The sequence below is a fragment of the Dromiciops gliroides genome, chromosome 2, assembly GCF_019393635.1.
Source record: "Dromiciops gliroides isolate mDroGli1 chromosome 2, mDroGli1.pri, whole genome shotgun sequence".
Taxonomy (NCBI): Eukaryota; Metazoa; Chordata; class Mammalia; order Microbiotheria; family Microbiotheriidae; genus Dromiciops; species Dromiciops gliroides.
Genome location: NC_057862.1, coordinates 162,888,919 through 162,901,523, shown reverse-complemented (window position 1 = coordinate 162,901,523; position 12,605 = coordinate 162,888,919). Strand labels below are relative to the sequence as shown.

General features: G+C 35.1%; 1 protein-coding gene across 5 annotated transcripts in view; it reads right to left on the bottom strand.

Annotated features, from left to right (window-relative positions):
* The window catches only part of CCPG1 (cell cycle progression 1), a 73,071-nt gene that overhangs the window by 22,983 nt on the left and 37,483 nt on the right, over window positions 1-12,605 (bottom strand). For 3 of the 5 annotated variants that reach the window (XM_043981936.1, XM_043981935.1, XM_043981937.1), the window contains 6 exons: window positions 11,740-11,810; window positions 9,674-9,797; window positions 8,861-8,937; window positions 5,930-6,134; window positions 3,843-3,944; window positions 1,802-2,056 (listed from right to left, as the gene is read on the bottom strand). In XM_043981936.1, the coding sequence (XP_043837871.1) occupies window positions 1,802-2,056; window positions 3,843-3,944; window positions 5,930-6,134; window positions 8,861-8,937; window positions 9,674-9,797; window positions 11,740-11,799 (823 nt within the window). In that variant the 5' untranslated portion in view covers window positions 11,800-11,810. The remainder of the gene's footprint in view (window positions 1-1,801; window positions 2,057-3,842; window positions 3,945-5,929; window positions 6,135-8,860; window positions 8,938-9,673; window positions 9,798-11,739; window positions 11,811-12,605) is intronic. The other 2 variants (XM_043981938.1, XM_043981939.1) reach the window with 1 other exon arrangement.

Sequence of the window (12,605 nt, the reverse complement as noted above, 5' to 3'; positions counted from 1 at the left end):
AGACAGTGTGCACTTTGAAGTTTTCTATTCTATCTTTGAGAAAGGCAACACCATTCAAAGAAATTAAAATAATTGAATTTTCTCTCTCAGTTATTGGCTATGTAATCCTGAGAGAGGTCACTTACCTTTCTCTGAACCTCCCTACCCTTTTGCTATAAAATGAGGTTAATACTAATACCACATACACCTCACAAGATGAATGAGGGAAGCACTTGTAAATTTCAAGATGCCATATAAACTTCCTGTTAGAACACACAGAAAATGCTAAGCAAAATGAATTGTGCTGACAATGATATCCTAAGTGAAAGGGATAAGTGACCAAAAGGTTTCTTCCACTGTTTCACTTAAGTTATAGATGCTCTAAGAAATAATTATTAATAATCAGTACCTTGTGGGGCAGCTAAGTGGTGCAGTGGATAAAGCACTGGCCTTGGATTCAGGAGGACCTGAGTTCAAATCCAGCCTCAGACCCTTAACACTTACTAGCTGTGTGGCCCTGGGCATGTCACTTAACCCTCATTGCCCCACCAAAAAAAATTCATTATCTTGGGGGACCCAGTGATCTCCCCTTCATGCTCCTTTCTCCTCCCCCATTGCAAAATCTAGTTAGCTCATCTGGGTCAAACCCAACCCAACCTTACAAAGAATCTTGGATAAAGACAGATTCTTTTGTCTAGAGAGCTAAAGGACTGATGAAATTAAAGCATACCTAGGTGGAAACTATTTTCAGGGGGGTGGGGGGGTGTCTTACATTTTTTTCTGCGATGTCATCTTTCCTGAGAGTTGAGTGACCTGAGTCAAGTATCCCCAGACTTCATTTTAATATAACCCACCTCCAATCATGTCAACCAATTAGATTTGATTTCTGTTAATCAATTTGATTTGATTGCTATGTGATGACAGCTAGAACAGTATATGAAATGAGATCCCATCACCATGAGGAGTCTTTGGTCTGAGAGAGATGGCCAATAGATATCTTTTTATTAATAACCTGCCAGCCTATTAATAAAATGACCAAATTACCCAAAAACTATGTCTCTCACATTTTTAATCATCACGGCATTATGTACTTTATAAGCAATTTGGTGAATGGAAACACTGATATGTTAAAATATAGGGATGTCATAAGGAAACATCCTAAATTTTACTAAATCATAGCAAAAGTGATAGTCAAAATAAAACACCTATATATAAACAGTAAGAAATCAGTAACAGTATGATTTTAAATGTAAATTTCAGTTAAATATCTCAAAAGCATTTCACAAACAATTTATCATCTTCACACTATTCCCAAGTGCATAATGCTAGGATGACTAATTTAATTCCTAATGGCTACTAAAATAACTATTTTGCTCATAATATTATAGTCAGAATCATAGTAAAAATCTGTATTTTTAATCTCACCTAAAAAAGAACAAATATCTTTTTATAGAATACACTGAAAATACTAAAAAGCCCTTATATGTGTATAATACTTAATACTTTTCAAGGCAGAACCATTATTTGGGGATTCTCTCACATTAACCCTATGAGAAAGATATATATTATATATATATATATATATAATATGTCTGTCTGTCTCTGTGTGTATTCACATACACCTATATATACATATGTAGGTATTATCCTATTTTACAAGAAAAAAAAAGCCCAAGGAGTTTAAGTGTCATAACCACATTAATTCACCTAATTAACCATAGAATCACACTTCTAAGTAGGACAACACAGACCTGATCTTAGTACACTGATCTCTCTATTGCATTAGCCTGCCCATAATATCAGACTAATTCTTAATTCTTACCATAGAAATGTCCAAAACCCATGCTGATTGCAATCACCAAAGCTAGTATAATGCACTTGTTGAGGCCGCTACTGAAGTGGCGTTGATGCACCTGTTCCCTGAGAGAATCAGATTCGTGTTCATTAGGTGGTCTATCCTCAGATTCTGAACAAGAAACTGTCTTCTTTCTAGCACGTCGTCTTCTCATTGCAGGACTGGGTTGATGACTTGTTTCATCGCTACTTGATTCATCGTCAGTAGGCCGAGATGGAAATACTATTAAAATTATAAAAAATAATTTTACAAAATGGGAAAAATAGTTCTAAAACTTTTCAAACAACATATAACACTTAAAAGTTCTATATGATGTTGAATTGTTGACATATATATATTCCACATGTATTCCCAGAAGGGGGGTGTTAGGGATGGGGGTACAGGGGAAAGAGGTATTTCTAAATACACAAATTCTTTAATCTTGGGAATTTTCTTCATTCCATTTCCCACCTGTGGAAAAGTAATCATTCCATTCTAGTCTATTCTTAGCTTTCCAATAGGAATAAAGTTTATAAATTGTGTTAAATCAAAAGAAAACAGAAAACACTTTGTCAATTTGATCTCAAGGAGACAGAGACAATTTAAAATGAAGGAAAAAAGTACAACTAGATACCTACCTAACAAACTTACAAGGTGCAGACAGTATTTACTTCATTTCCATCATTCCATTATCAAGGTGAGGAATTTTATGTTTATCATAAACTAGAAAAAAGCCTTCCTTTAATTTCCTACTCTTACTAGACAAATATGATTTTACCAATCAGCAGATATCAGCAAAAGAAAGGAAAAAACTGTATTTCACTATTAGAAATAGCGCTTCTGCAATGTAGCAGCATATGATACTTATAAATAAATCTATAAATGGAAACAAGGTAATCTAAATTTCCAAAGGAAAACTACATAAACTAAAAAGTCTCTGATAGAGTGACTTTTACTTTTCTTTTCCAGATGCTTCCCCAGGATATTGTTACGCCTTTTTCCTGGAGTTTCAATTCAATGAATCAACACTTCAGTGTGATCAGTAGCAGCAGACTGATCTAAACTTAAGGTGAAACTACATAAAAAACAATGTCCACAATCTAATAAGGAGAAAGATCAATTAGGGGAAGACCAAATCAAATGAGCTCCAAAACAAATACTCATGCACCATGTATTTAAGCTGACTATGCAAGTAAGAGTAACAGTCATGCCGCAGCCAATCTGGTAAGTTTTTTAGGCAATGCTTTTCCAAGGTAGATCATATAGATTCAGTTAAGTCTCAGAATTATGAAAACTAACGCAGACATAAAAGGCGCAGATTTCCTAATTTTTCATGACCAAGGAAAAGGAGAGTAAAATAAGAACATAAAGGTAAAGTCAGTTTTTCAAGTATAACTTTTTAATATATTATCTTCAAGGGTATGACTTTTAAGCTAAGTAATGGAAGCAAAGGACAAGAATATATTCCTCAGGTGAATTCCCATTTTCTTGGGCAAAGACAGAATTTAAAACAAATCCTTACTTAAAATAAAGGCTTTCACATCAGAATCTGAATGGATCATGTAAAGTCAGACTCCTGTAGTTATTGTTAGAGTAGTCAAAGTAACATTAAAGAATCGTTTTCTAACTATAACTGAAGAGATGTAAAATAATTTTCTTTTACATGTCAACATTTGCAGTGTTAGCTAAAAGGCCAATATAAACTATTTCAAACAGCCCAGGCCACACACTTCCTCATTCAAAACCTATTTCATCTAACATTGCTTTGCTCTGCAATCCAAGCAAAATGAGAGCTTAAAGCAATCAGGTGATAAAATGGATTCTGAACTTTAATTTCATCCAATCCATAAAATTTAAGTAACTGAGTAACATGCAAGAAGCTTAAGCCACACTGGATTTTTTTTTCAATATGGATAACTTTGAACACTTATTTTAGTATCACAGAGCACAACTGGGTCTTTAAAGCACTCAATAAATGTGACTGGTTACATTCAGCTCTATAGAAGCTGATCAGATTTAGTCACACCACCTTGAAAGAGTTGGCTCGGAACGTGGTGTTTCAGTTGATCATCCCATCCCCTTATGTACTCTGGAATCTTCCACAGCTTCTCCCACCACCTTTCTTTTGTGACTAAACAAGAAAAAGATACTTTTAAACCTTTGCTATAAAGAATAAAATGGAGAGATTTGGATTTACTTTGGAAAAATGTCACAACAATAAAATTTAATCTATTTATACTATAACATTTAACTAGGTCATAATTCATCCTTCTGCTTTTTTTGATATAAGACCAAAAATAAACCACTACCACCACAGACACTAAATAACTGACTTAAATAATCTTTTACAGATGCTAAAACATCACTAAGTACTTTTTTTTCTTTTTAATTTTTGTTTACACTAAGTACTTCTTAACCTTATTCTGTTTCTGGTTCTCCACCAACCTCTATAAAAATTTATTCAAAAAATGGAGAGACTGTTACTGGCACCATGGTACTTCCAAAATTATAATTATTACATTTTGTCAATGTTTGTTATTCCTGATACCAACAGTATATTACTGACAGGAAAAACAAAACTTGTCTGTACAAAATTACAGTAGCACTATTCATGATAGTAAAAACTGAAAGAAAAAAAATCATGTACACAACAATTGGGAAGAGCTTACCACTGTTGTGTCTACATGATGTAGTGCGAAGAACACTTTTGGAATATGGAAAGACTTGGGTACAAACCCAACATCTTGTATTTCTTAGCTATTCTCTATTAACCACAGGAAGTTCCTTAATGTCTATGAACCTGAATTTTCTCAACTGTAAATAAAATGAAGTACCATCGTTCTTCTTTTTAATCTAAGGATTAAATGATATGTTGTAAGCACTTTGCAAACTTTAAAACTCTATTATATATTAATAATATATACAAATGGTATCTCAGAAATTGATAAATATACATAATTCAAGAAAATAAGACTTAAAGGAAGAGATGCAGAATTTAAAAAAAGAAAACCAAAGAACACTACACACACTGATAACAACTGTGTTAACCAATAACAAAAGGAATAAAAGCAAGAAAAGTTTAGAAAGGGATATGAAAACAAAGATAATTGTGTTATTACCCTCTTAAAGATAACATACATAAAAAAAGATAACATACATTTTCAAAACTGTGAATTAAGTTTACAATTTCATATATAATAATTTTTTCTTTGTTCCTAGTTATGTCTGCCTATTTTGTGCTAAATGTATAATAAATCCTCAAATAATGTCCCACTACATACAGGACATCATAAATTAGAATAGAGTTGTGGCTTATAAACAATGGGATACAACTGTACAGTAAATGACTCCCTGATGAAAAAAAATAATCATAACAAACTACCTATCTTTTCCCACAGGGAATATTGATGAATTATTAGGTTTTCTTTATTTCAAAGTGATATCTTAAATTCTTCCTCTCATCTCTTTGGGATAAATTTGAAAAATATCACATGCCTTTTGAATTGCTTGGTATATCTACCATATGTCCTATCTGATGTCACTTGAAAATATAATATATTAGTAAAACAAAACTCTACAATTCTACTATTTTTTTAAAGAATAGGCCAAAATGTTTTGCATGACTACACAAGTATAACATATTGAACTGCTTGCCTTCTTAAAGGGGGTGAGTGGGGAGGAAGGAAGAGAATTTGGAACACAAAGTTTTAAAAATGGATGTTAAAAATTGTTTTTACATGTAATCAGGGAAAAGTAAAATTCTAAATAAAAAAAAGATTAAAAAACCTTTTTAAAGAATGGGCTGCATATTGTACTGGCATATAGAACTCCCAATAAAGAAATTCCCTCTCTAATGCAAATTGGCACTTGCTCAACACCTCACATGATCTTAGAGAGTTGCCCAGGACACAGAGATTAAGTGAATTGACTAGAATCATATAACCAGGGTGTGCCAGAAGCAGGACTTGAAAGGTTCAACTTTCTTATTGTGCTTAATATAATGCTCTTCTTTCAACAACCTAGTACCTGAGAATTTGGAATAGAAAGTTATGTAAGGTTTGGCTAGAGATCTAAAGGCTCATATTCACAGATTCTTAATCTTTGTAAACTTCTTACCAGTATCTGGCTGACAGAATGTATACTGGCTACTAGAGGAAGAGCCTAAGTTAAAATCTTCAGGACCCTGAATGTCCTTAACAATTATGACTTCTTCTTGTGCTCCAATTTCTTCTAACTTAGGTGGTTCAAGGGTAACGATGTCAGAATCATCACTGATAGCCCCAAAATAGACATTGTCATCAGGTGATTTTTCTCTCTCTGTCTGAGGAATAAGCAAAATATTGTAAATTAGTATAATACATACATATTAGATACCTAAATACTTTATCATCCCTGGGGGAGAGATATAAAAGTAGCAGATGCAGGGGATATAGTGAGGGAGAAGGTTAGTTCTCACTCCTGCCACAGAAACTTGAATACCTTACAATGAACAACTGTGAATACCCAACTCATAATTTAGAATATGTACAATAAAATGTGTCAAAATAAAATATCTTATTCATAATAATCTTTGGGTAGAAAGTTCAATTGTTTCATTTTGTTTAAAAAGTTAGGATACCCTCAAAAAACCGAATTTCATTTTGTCTTGTATTTTAGTTTAAATTTCTATTCTGATTTTTTTTTTTGCAGGACAGTGAGGGTTAAGTGACTTGCCCAGGGTCACACAGCTAGTAAGTGTAAGTAAGTATTTGAGGCCAGATCTGAACTCAGGTCCTCCTGAATCCAGGGCTGGTGTTTTATCCACTGTGCCACCTAGCTGCCCCCATTCTGATTTTTTTTATACGAACTATGACTTCAGTGTTATAGAGTGTGCCTGGAATACTGAAACATTATTAAATGAAATGCCTAGGGTCACATTGCCAGTATATGTTACACACACAGAACTTGAACCAGGACACATTGTATAATATTTCTTTTATTGTGTACAATTGTTCTCCTGGTTCTTCTTACTTTGCATTAATTCATGTAAGTCTTTCCAGGTTTCTCAGAAATCATCCTGCTCATTATTTCTTTTTGGAGAGGCAATTGGGTTTAAGTGACTTGCCCAGGGTCACACAACTAGTAAGTGTTAAGTGTCTGAGGTCGAATTTGAATTCAGGTCCTCCTGACTCCAGGGCCGGTGCTCTATCCACTGCGCCACCTAGCTGCCCTGCTCATTATTTCTTAAAGTACAATAATATTCCATTACAATCATATACCATAACTTGTTCAGCCATTCTCCAGTTGATGGGAATCTCCTTAATTCCCAATTCTTATCCACCACAAAAAGAGCAGCTACAAATATCCTTATACAAATAGGTCCTCTCTCCCCCTTTTTTCAATCTCTTTGGGATACTAACTTAGTATTGGCATAGCTGGGTCAAAGAGTATGCACATCTTTATAGCCCTTTGGGCATATAAAATAGATTTCTAAGATATAGAAATTAAAAGTGATAAGGTTTTTTTCATTTGAAGTTTATTTAAGAAATTTTATTATATATTTTGAATATTGATTCATTTTGTTCATAAAGATCAAATATACCTTCTATTTTGACTGTGAATTAAAATCTTGAAGATATTTTAGTTCAGAAGAAATGTATTAAGGAAAACCTAATTTAGTAATTCTTCCCTCACCTGCAATGAAATTTTCCTGCAAATAGCTAAGCTTCTTTAACTAGACTGAAGTGGTTTAATAGTAATTTAACTTTTTAGCTCTTATGATTGTGGTAAAATTATTAGAATTTGGCTAATTCATTTGGGAGGGGCCACACCTGGTCCGCCCTGAAGTTACATATGCTTCTGAGGTCAGGAGAAACCTCTCTCCATCGGAAGCTTTTGAAGGACCTCCCCTTTTGGGGGAGGAAAAATAAACACTCACTGAGGGGAGTCTGTGGCCCTTCTGGAGCGCGCTCTCTCTTTTTCTTCCCTTCCGGTGGTGCGAGCACGAGCAACAGCCAAGTCATTCAAGCCTGGTTGTAAGCTGTGCTTTCCATTGAAGCTACAAGCTCCAGCTGGTAAGTTACTCTGCTCTTAAGACTTAGGTTAGAGGTAGGAGGATTATCCATATTTCTTCTCTCCTATTTCCTTGTCTTTGATTTTATTAATTTCACCTTTGCTTTTACTTTATTCTTCCTAATAAAACCTGATTCATCTGTGGAACAGAGGCTGTAAGATTCCTTTCTTATTAGGCTGGGAGAAATATCTAAAAAGGCAGTTTCGGAGGGGAGGGAGCTTTAAACCTAGAGGTCCCTCATTATCTCCAGGACCCCAATATTTAGGCGAGCCACCCAATTAACTCTTCATATATTAAATTTGGCCCCTACATGATCTATATACATAAATCAAATGAGAGGCTTATTGTATAGTGGATAAAAGGGCTGGCCTCTTTTTGTGGTGGGTAAGAATTGGGAATCAAGGGGATGCCCATCAACTGGAGAATGGCTGAACAAGTTGTGGTATATGATTGAAATGGAATATTATTGTGCTTTAAGAAATAATGAGCAGGATGATTTCTGAGAAACCTGAAAAGACTTACAGGAATTAATGCAAAGCAAAGTAAAAAGAACCAGGAGAACACTGTACACAATAAAAGCAATATTATACAATGAACAACTGTGAATGACTTAGCTATTTTCAGTAATACAATGATCCAAGGCAATCCTAAAGGACTCATGATGAAAAATGCTCTCTACCACCAGAAAAAGAAATGATGAAGTCTGAATACAGACTGAAGCATGCTATTTTTCACTCTTTTTCTTTCTTTTTTGGTTTGGGTTTTCTTTCACAACATGACTAATGTAGAAATATGTTTTACATTACTGCACATGTATAACCTATATCAAATTGCTTACTTTCTCAGGGAAGGAAGAAGGGAGGGATAGAATTTGGAAATCAAAATTTAAAATAATGCTAAAAATTATTGTAATTGGGAAGAATTAAAATATTAAAAAAGAAAGGAATATTGTTCAGCATTTAACCATAAAAGAAATAGGAACCATTGAAATTTACCTCAAGGACTGAGTTGGCTTCTTCCAAAGCTAGATAAGTAGTTTCTCCCATTAACATTGTACCACCTTCTCTATTTCCTGATACAGAACAAAGATAAATTACATTATTCCTTTATTTTAATTGCCTTGTTCAGTTTCCCATAGAGTACCACACATGCCAATAAAAGCATAGTTCTAATACAGACCAAATGCAAATATAAACACCACATAACACAAAATGAATTATCTTTGAAAGAAAAGATGTCAGTACAGAGTAATTACTCCAAGTAACATATATATATTTTTTTAGTGAGGCAATTGGGGTTAAGTGACTTGCCCAGGGTCACACAGCTAGTAAGTGTTAAGTGTCTGAGGCCGGATTTGAACCCAGGCACTCCTGACTCCAGGGCCGGTGCTCTATCCACTGCACCACCTAGCTGCCCCAACATATATTTTTAATGTTACTGTGAATTTCTTTTTTTTCTTTTTTTTTTTTTTTTTGGTGAGGCAATTGGGGTTAAGTGACTTGCCCAGGGTCACACAGCTAGTAAGTGTTAAGTGTCTGAGGCCAGATTTGAACTCAGGTACTCCTGAATCCAGGGCCGGTGCTCTATCCACTGCGCCACCTAGCTACCCCATACTGTGAATTTCTTAAAGGTTTATTTCAATTAAAATATAATACTGAGTGACAAGACTATTGGACTTGAAGTTTACCTTTTCTGGACCTCAGTTTCTTCATCTGTAAATAAGGAGTTCATCATAAAGGCCTCATGAAAATATTACTGCTGTATACTTTTCCCCATTTCTTTAGAAATTTTTTTTCTGTGCATCTTACCTTCTTGATCTAAAGGCAGTTCCTGATGTTCTACTTGCACTAAAGCTGTGTACTCTTCTGATGCAAACTCAGGGCTTTCATTTGCTACACCATTTTCAGAATTCACTGTCTCTATATCAGACCCCTAGAAAAAGTGACAATAATGAAATGTTAATAGTTGCTTATCACTTTAAAACTGGATTTAACTGCTTTGCAACTCAATCCTCCTTTCTCAAAGAGCTTACATTCTAACAAAAGAAGGAAAGCAGATATAAGTATATTCAAAAGAAATATAAAGAAAAGAAATATAAGTAAATAATAAGTAGTTCAATACAAGAAAGTTTAGGAGAGAAGCCACCAGCAGTTGGGGAATGGGGGAAAGCAGTACATGTTGAAAAGGCTCTGTGTAGACAGTGGTGCTTGAGATGAGTATTGAAAAAAAAAAAAAAGAGAGAATCTATGGGGGAGTGAGGGACAGAAGAGGGCATTCCAAGGACACTGCAAAAAGCACGGAGATGAGAGATGGAGTGTCATATTTGAGGAAGAGAGTACAGGCAGAGTTGTGTCCAATGAGGCTGGAAATAGAGTTTGAGGCCAATTTGTGTAGGGCTTTGAAAGAAAAACAAAGGAATTTATATCTGATCCTTGAACTGAGGTTCTTTGCCTCCCTTTTGTGTTACAGACCGCTTGGTAGTCTGATAAGCCCTATGGATTCCCTCTCAGAATAATGTTTTCAAATATATAAAATTTATACATAAACAAATACATGGGATTACAAAAGAAACCAATTATATTGAAATAGTATCAAAGTGCTTTTTAAAAAGTTCATAGTTGGGGCAGCTAGGTGGCGCAGTGGATAGAGCACCGGCCCCGGATTCTGGAGGATCTAAGTTCAAATCTGACCTCAGATACTTAACACTTACTAGCTGTGTGACCCTGGGCAAGTCACTTAACCCCAATTGCCCCACCAAAAAAAAAAAAAGTTCATAGTCCTCAGATTCAGAACCCCTGTCCTAGAGGCAACTGGAAGCCACTTGAGTTAACTGAGTAAGGAAATATCCAGGTCAGGTTTTTAGCAGCAGTGTGTGGGAGAGGCTAAATAAAGTGAAGAGAGATTTAAATGAGGGAGACCAAGTAGGAGACTACTGTAATAATTTAGGTGGAACATAATGAGGGCCTCAATTAAGGTAGTGGCAGTGTGCGTAAAAAGAAGGGATTCAATGCAAAAGATGTGGAGAAAGAAACAGCAAAATTTGATTGTGTGAGGTCAAGGATAATGATAATTTGAGGATATGGCAAAGGATAGGAACCTGGTAGCCTAGAAGAATGATAGTGCAGTCAACAGAAATAGGGAAGTTTTGGAAGGGGAGTGAGTTTGCTAGGGAAAGAAAGTTCTTTGGATCAATAATCAAACGCAACTCCAGAGGAATGATGATAAAGCATGCTACTCACCTCTTGGCAGAAAGGTTATGGACACAGATATGCATTTTCCAGCATAGCCAGTGTGTGGATTTGCTTTGCATGACTATGTTTATTTGCCTCAATGGAGATGGGTTTGGATTGTTTGGTTTTAATTGAGGGGGGAAGGGATGGGAAGGGAGGAGAGAACATTGAAGCACTTTTTAAGATATAGAATAAAGGACTTTGGAAGGAGGCAAACAAGGAAGTCAGCCTTAAAACTAACATTTAACCAAAATTTAACATGTCAAATTTATATTTTTAAAGCAAGTTCTAATAGAAATTTGTCAGCCTAACATGTTGTAACAAAGTAGAGTGAAGTAGAAAAAAGGGAAAGTATAACCATGAATCAAGAAGAAAAAAGAATGTTAAAAGTTGGACTTTGTAAATCAAAATTATCCTTGCCAAACCAAGTGTCTAAAAGGTATGTGGTTGGTGAGTATTGAGGTTCCCTTGGAAAATCTCAATCAGTTATTTACACGTGGTAACCAAATCAGATGGAGGGGGGAAACCTCATATACTAGGCCACATAACCTTAATTCTGGATATATTAGTTTTAATAAAACCAAATGAACCCATAACTATCATCAATGCAAAAATTCAAAGAATGTTAAGATTTAAAAACCTACCTCATGATTGATGACAGTCCAACCACAAGATGAATCACTGTCACTGGAGTTTTCAGACATTTTTCAAGTATCTAAAAATATAATACATTTATTTGTTAAGAAGCAGCAAAAAAAATTGATGAACATTCAAGTGCCTACTATGTGCCATCCCAAAGTTGTTATTATCAAAGGAACTTACATTTGTAACTAAATATTTAGATAAATCTTGAGTGCTCTAGGCAAGAAGTACAGATTAAATACAGAGGATGGATAGTAATCACAGTGTACTGTAATACTCGAGGAAATTTTCCTGAGAAAGGCTAGACTTGTACTGAGAACCAGAGGATAGACACTGAAAAGGAACCTGACATCATATAAAAATCATTTCCCCAGGCCCTAGATTTGAGAGCCAGCTCTGCCACTTCTAAGATACTTATAACACATGATAATCTACTTTATCTCTCAGCTTCAGTTTGCAAATCTATCAAATGGGCATTATAATGCACTACCACACTCATAAAGGCATAGGAAAATAGAATTCAAAATTTAGACTAGCCACCTTATTTTACAGATGCAGAGATAAAGTCCACAAAGCTTTAGGTAAGTGACTCGCCCAAGGTCACACATAATAAAGTTAGACTTTGAACTATGGTTCTCCAACTACAAACTCAGCACTCGTTCCATTGCACAACTCCGGGAGGAGTCCTTTGTAAAATGTACTTAATAATAATGATGATTGGGAGCAGCTAGATGGCGCAGTGGTTAAGGCACCGGCCCTGGATTCAGGAGTACCTGAGTTCAGATCTGGCCTCAGACACTTGACATTTACTAGCTGTGTGACCGTGGGCAAGTCACTTAACCCCCATTGCCTAAAACAAAAAAAAAAA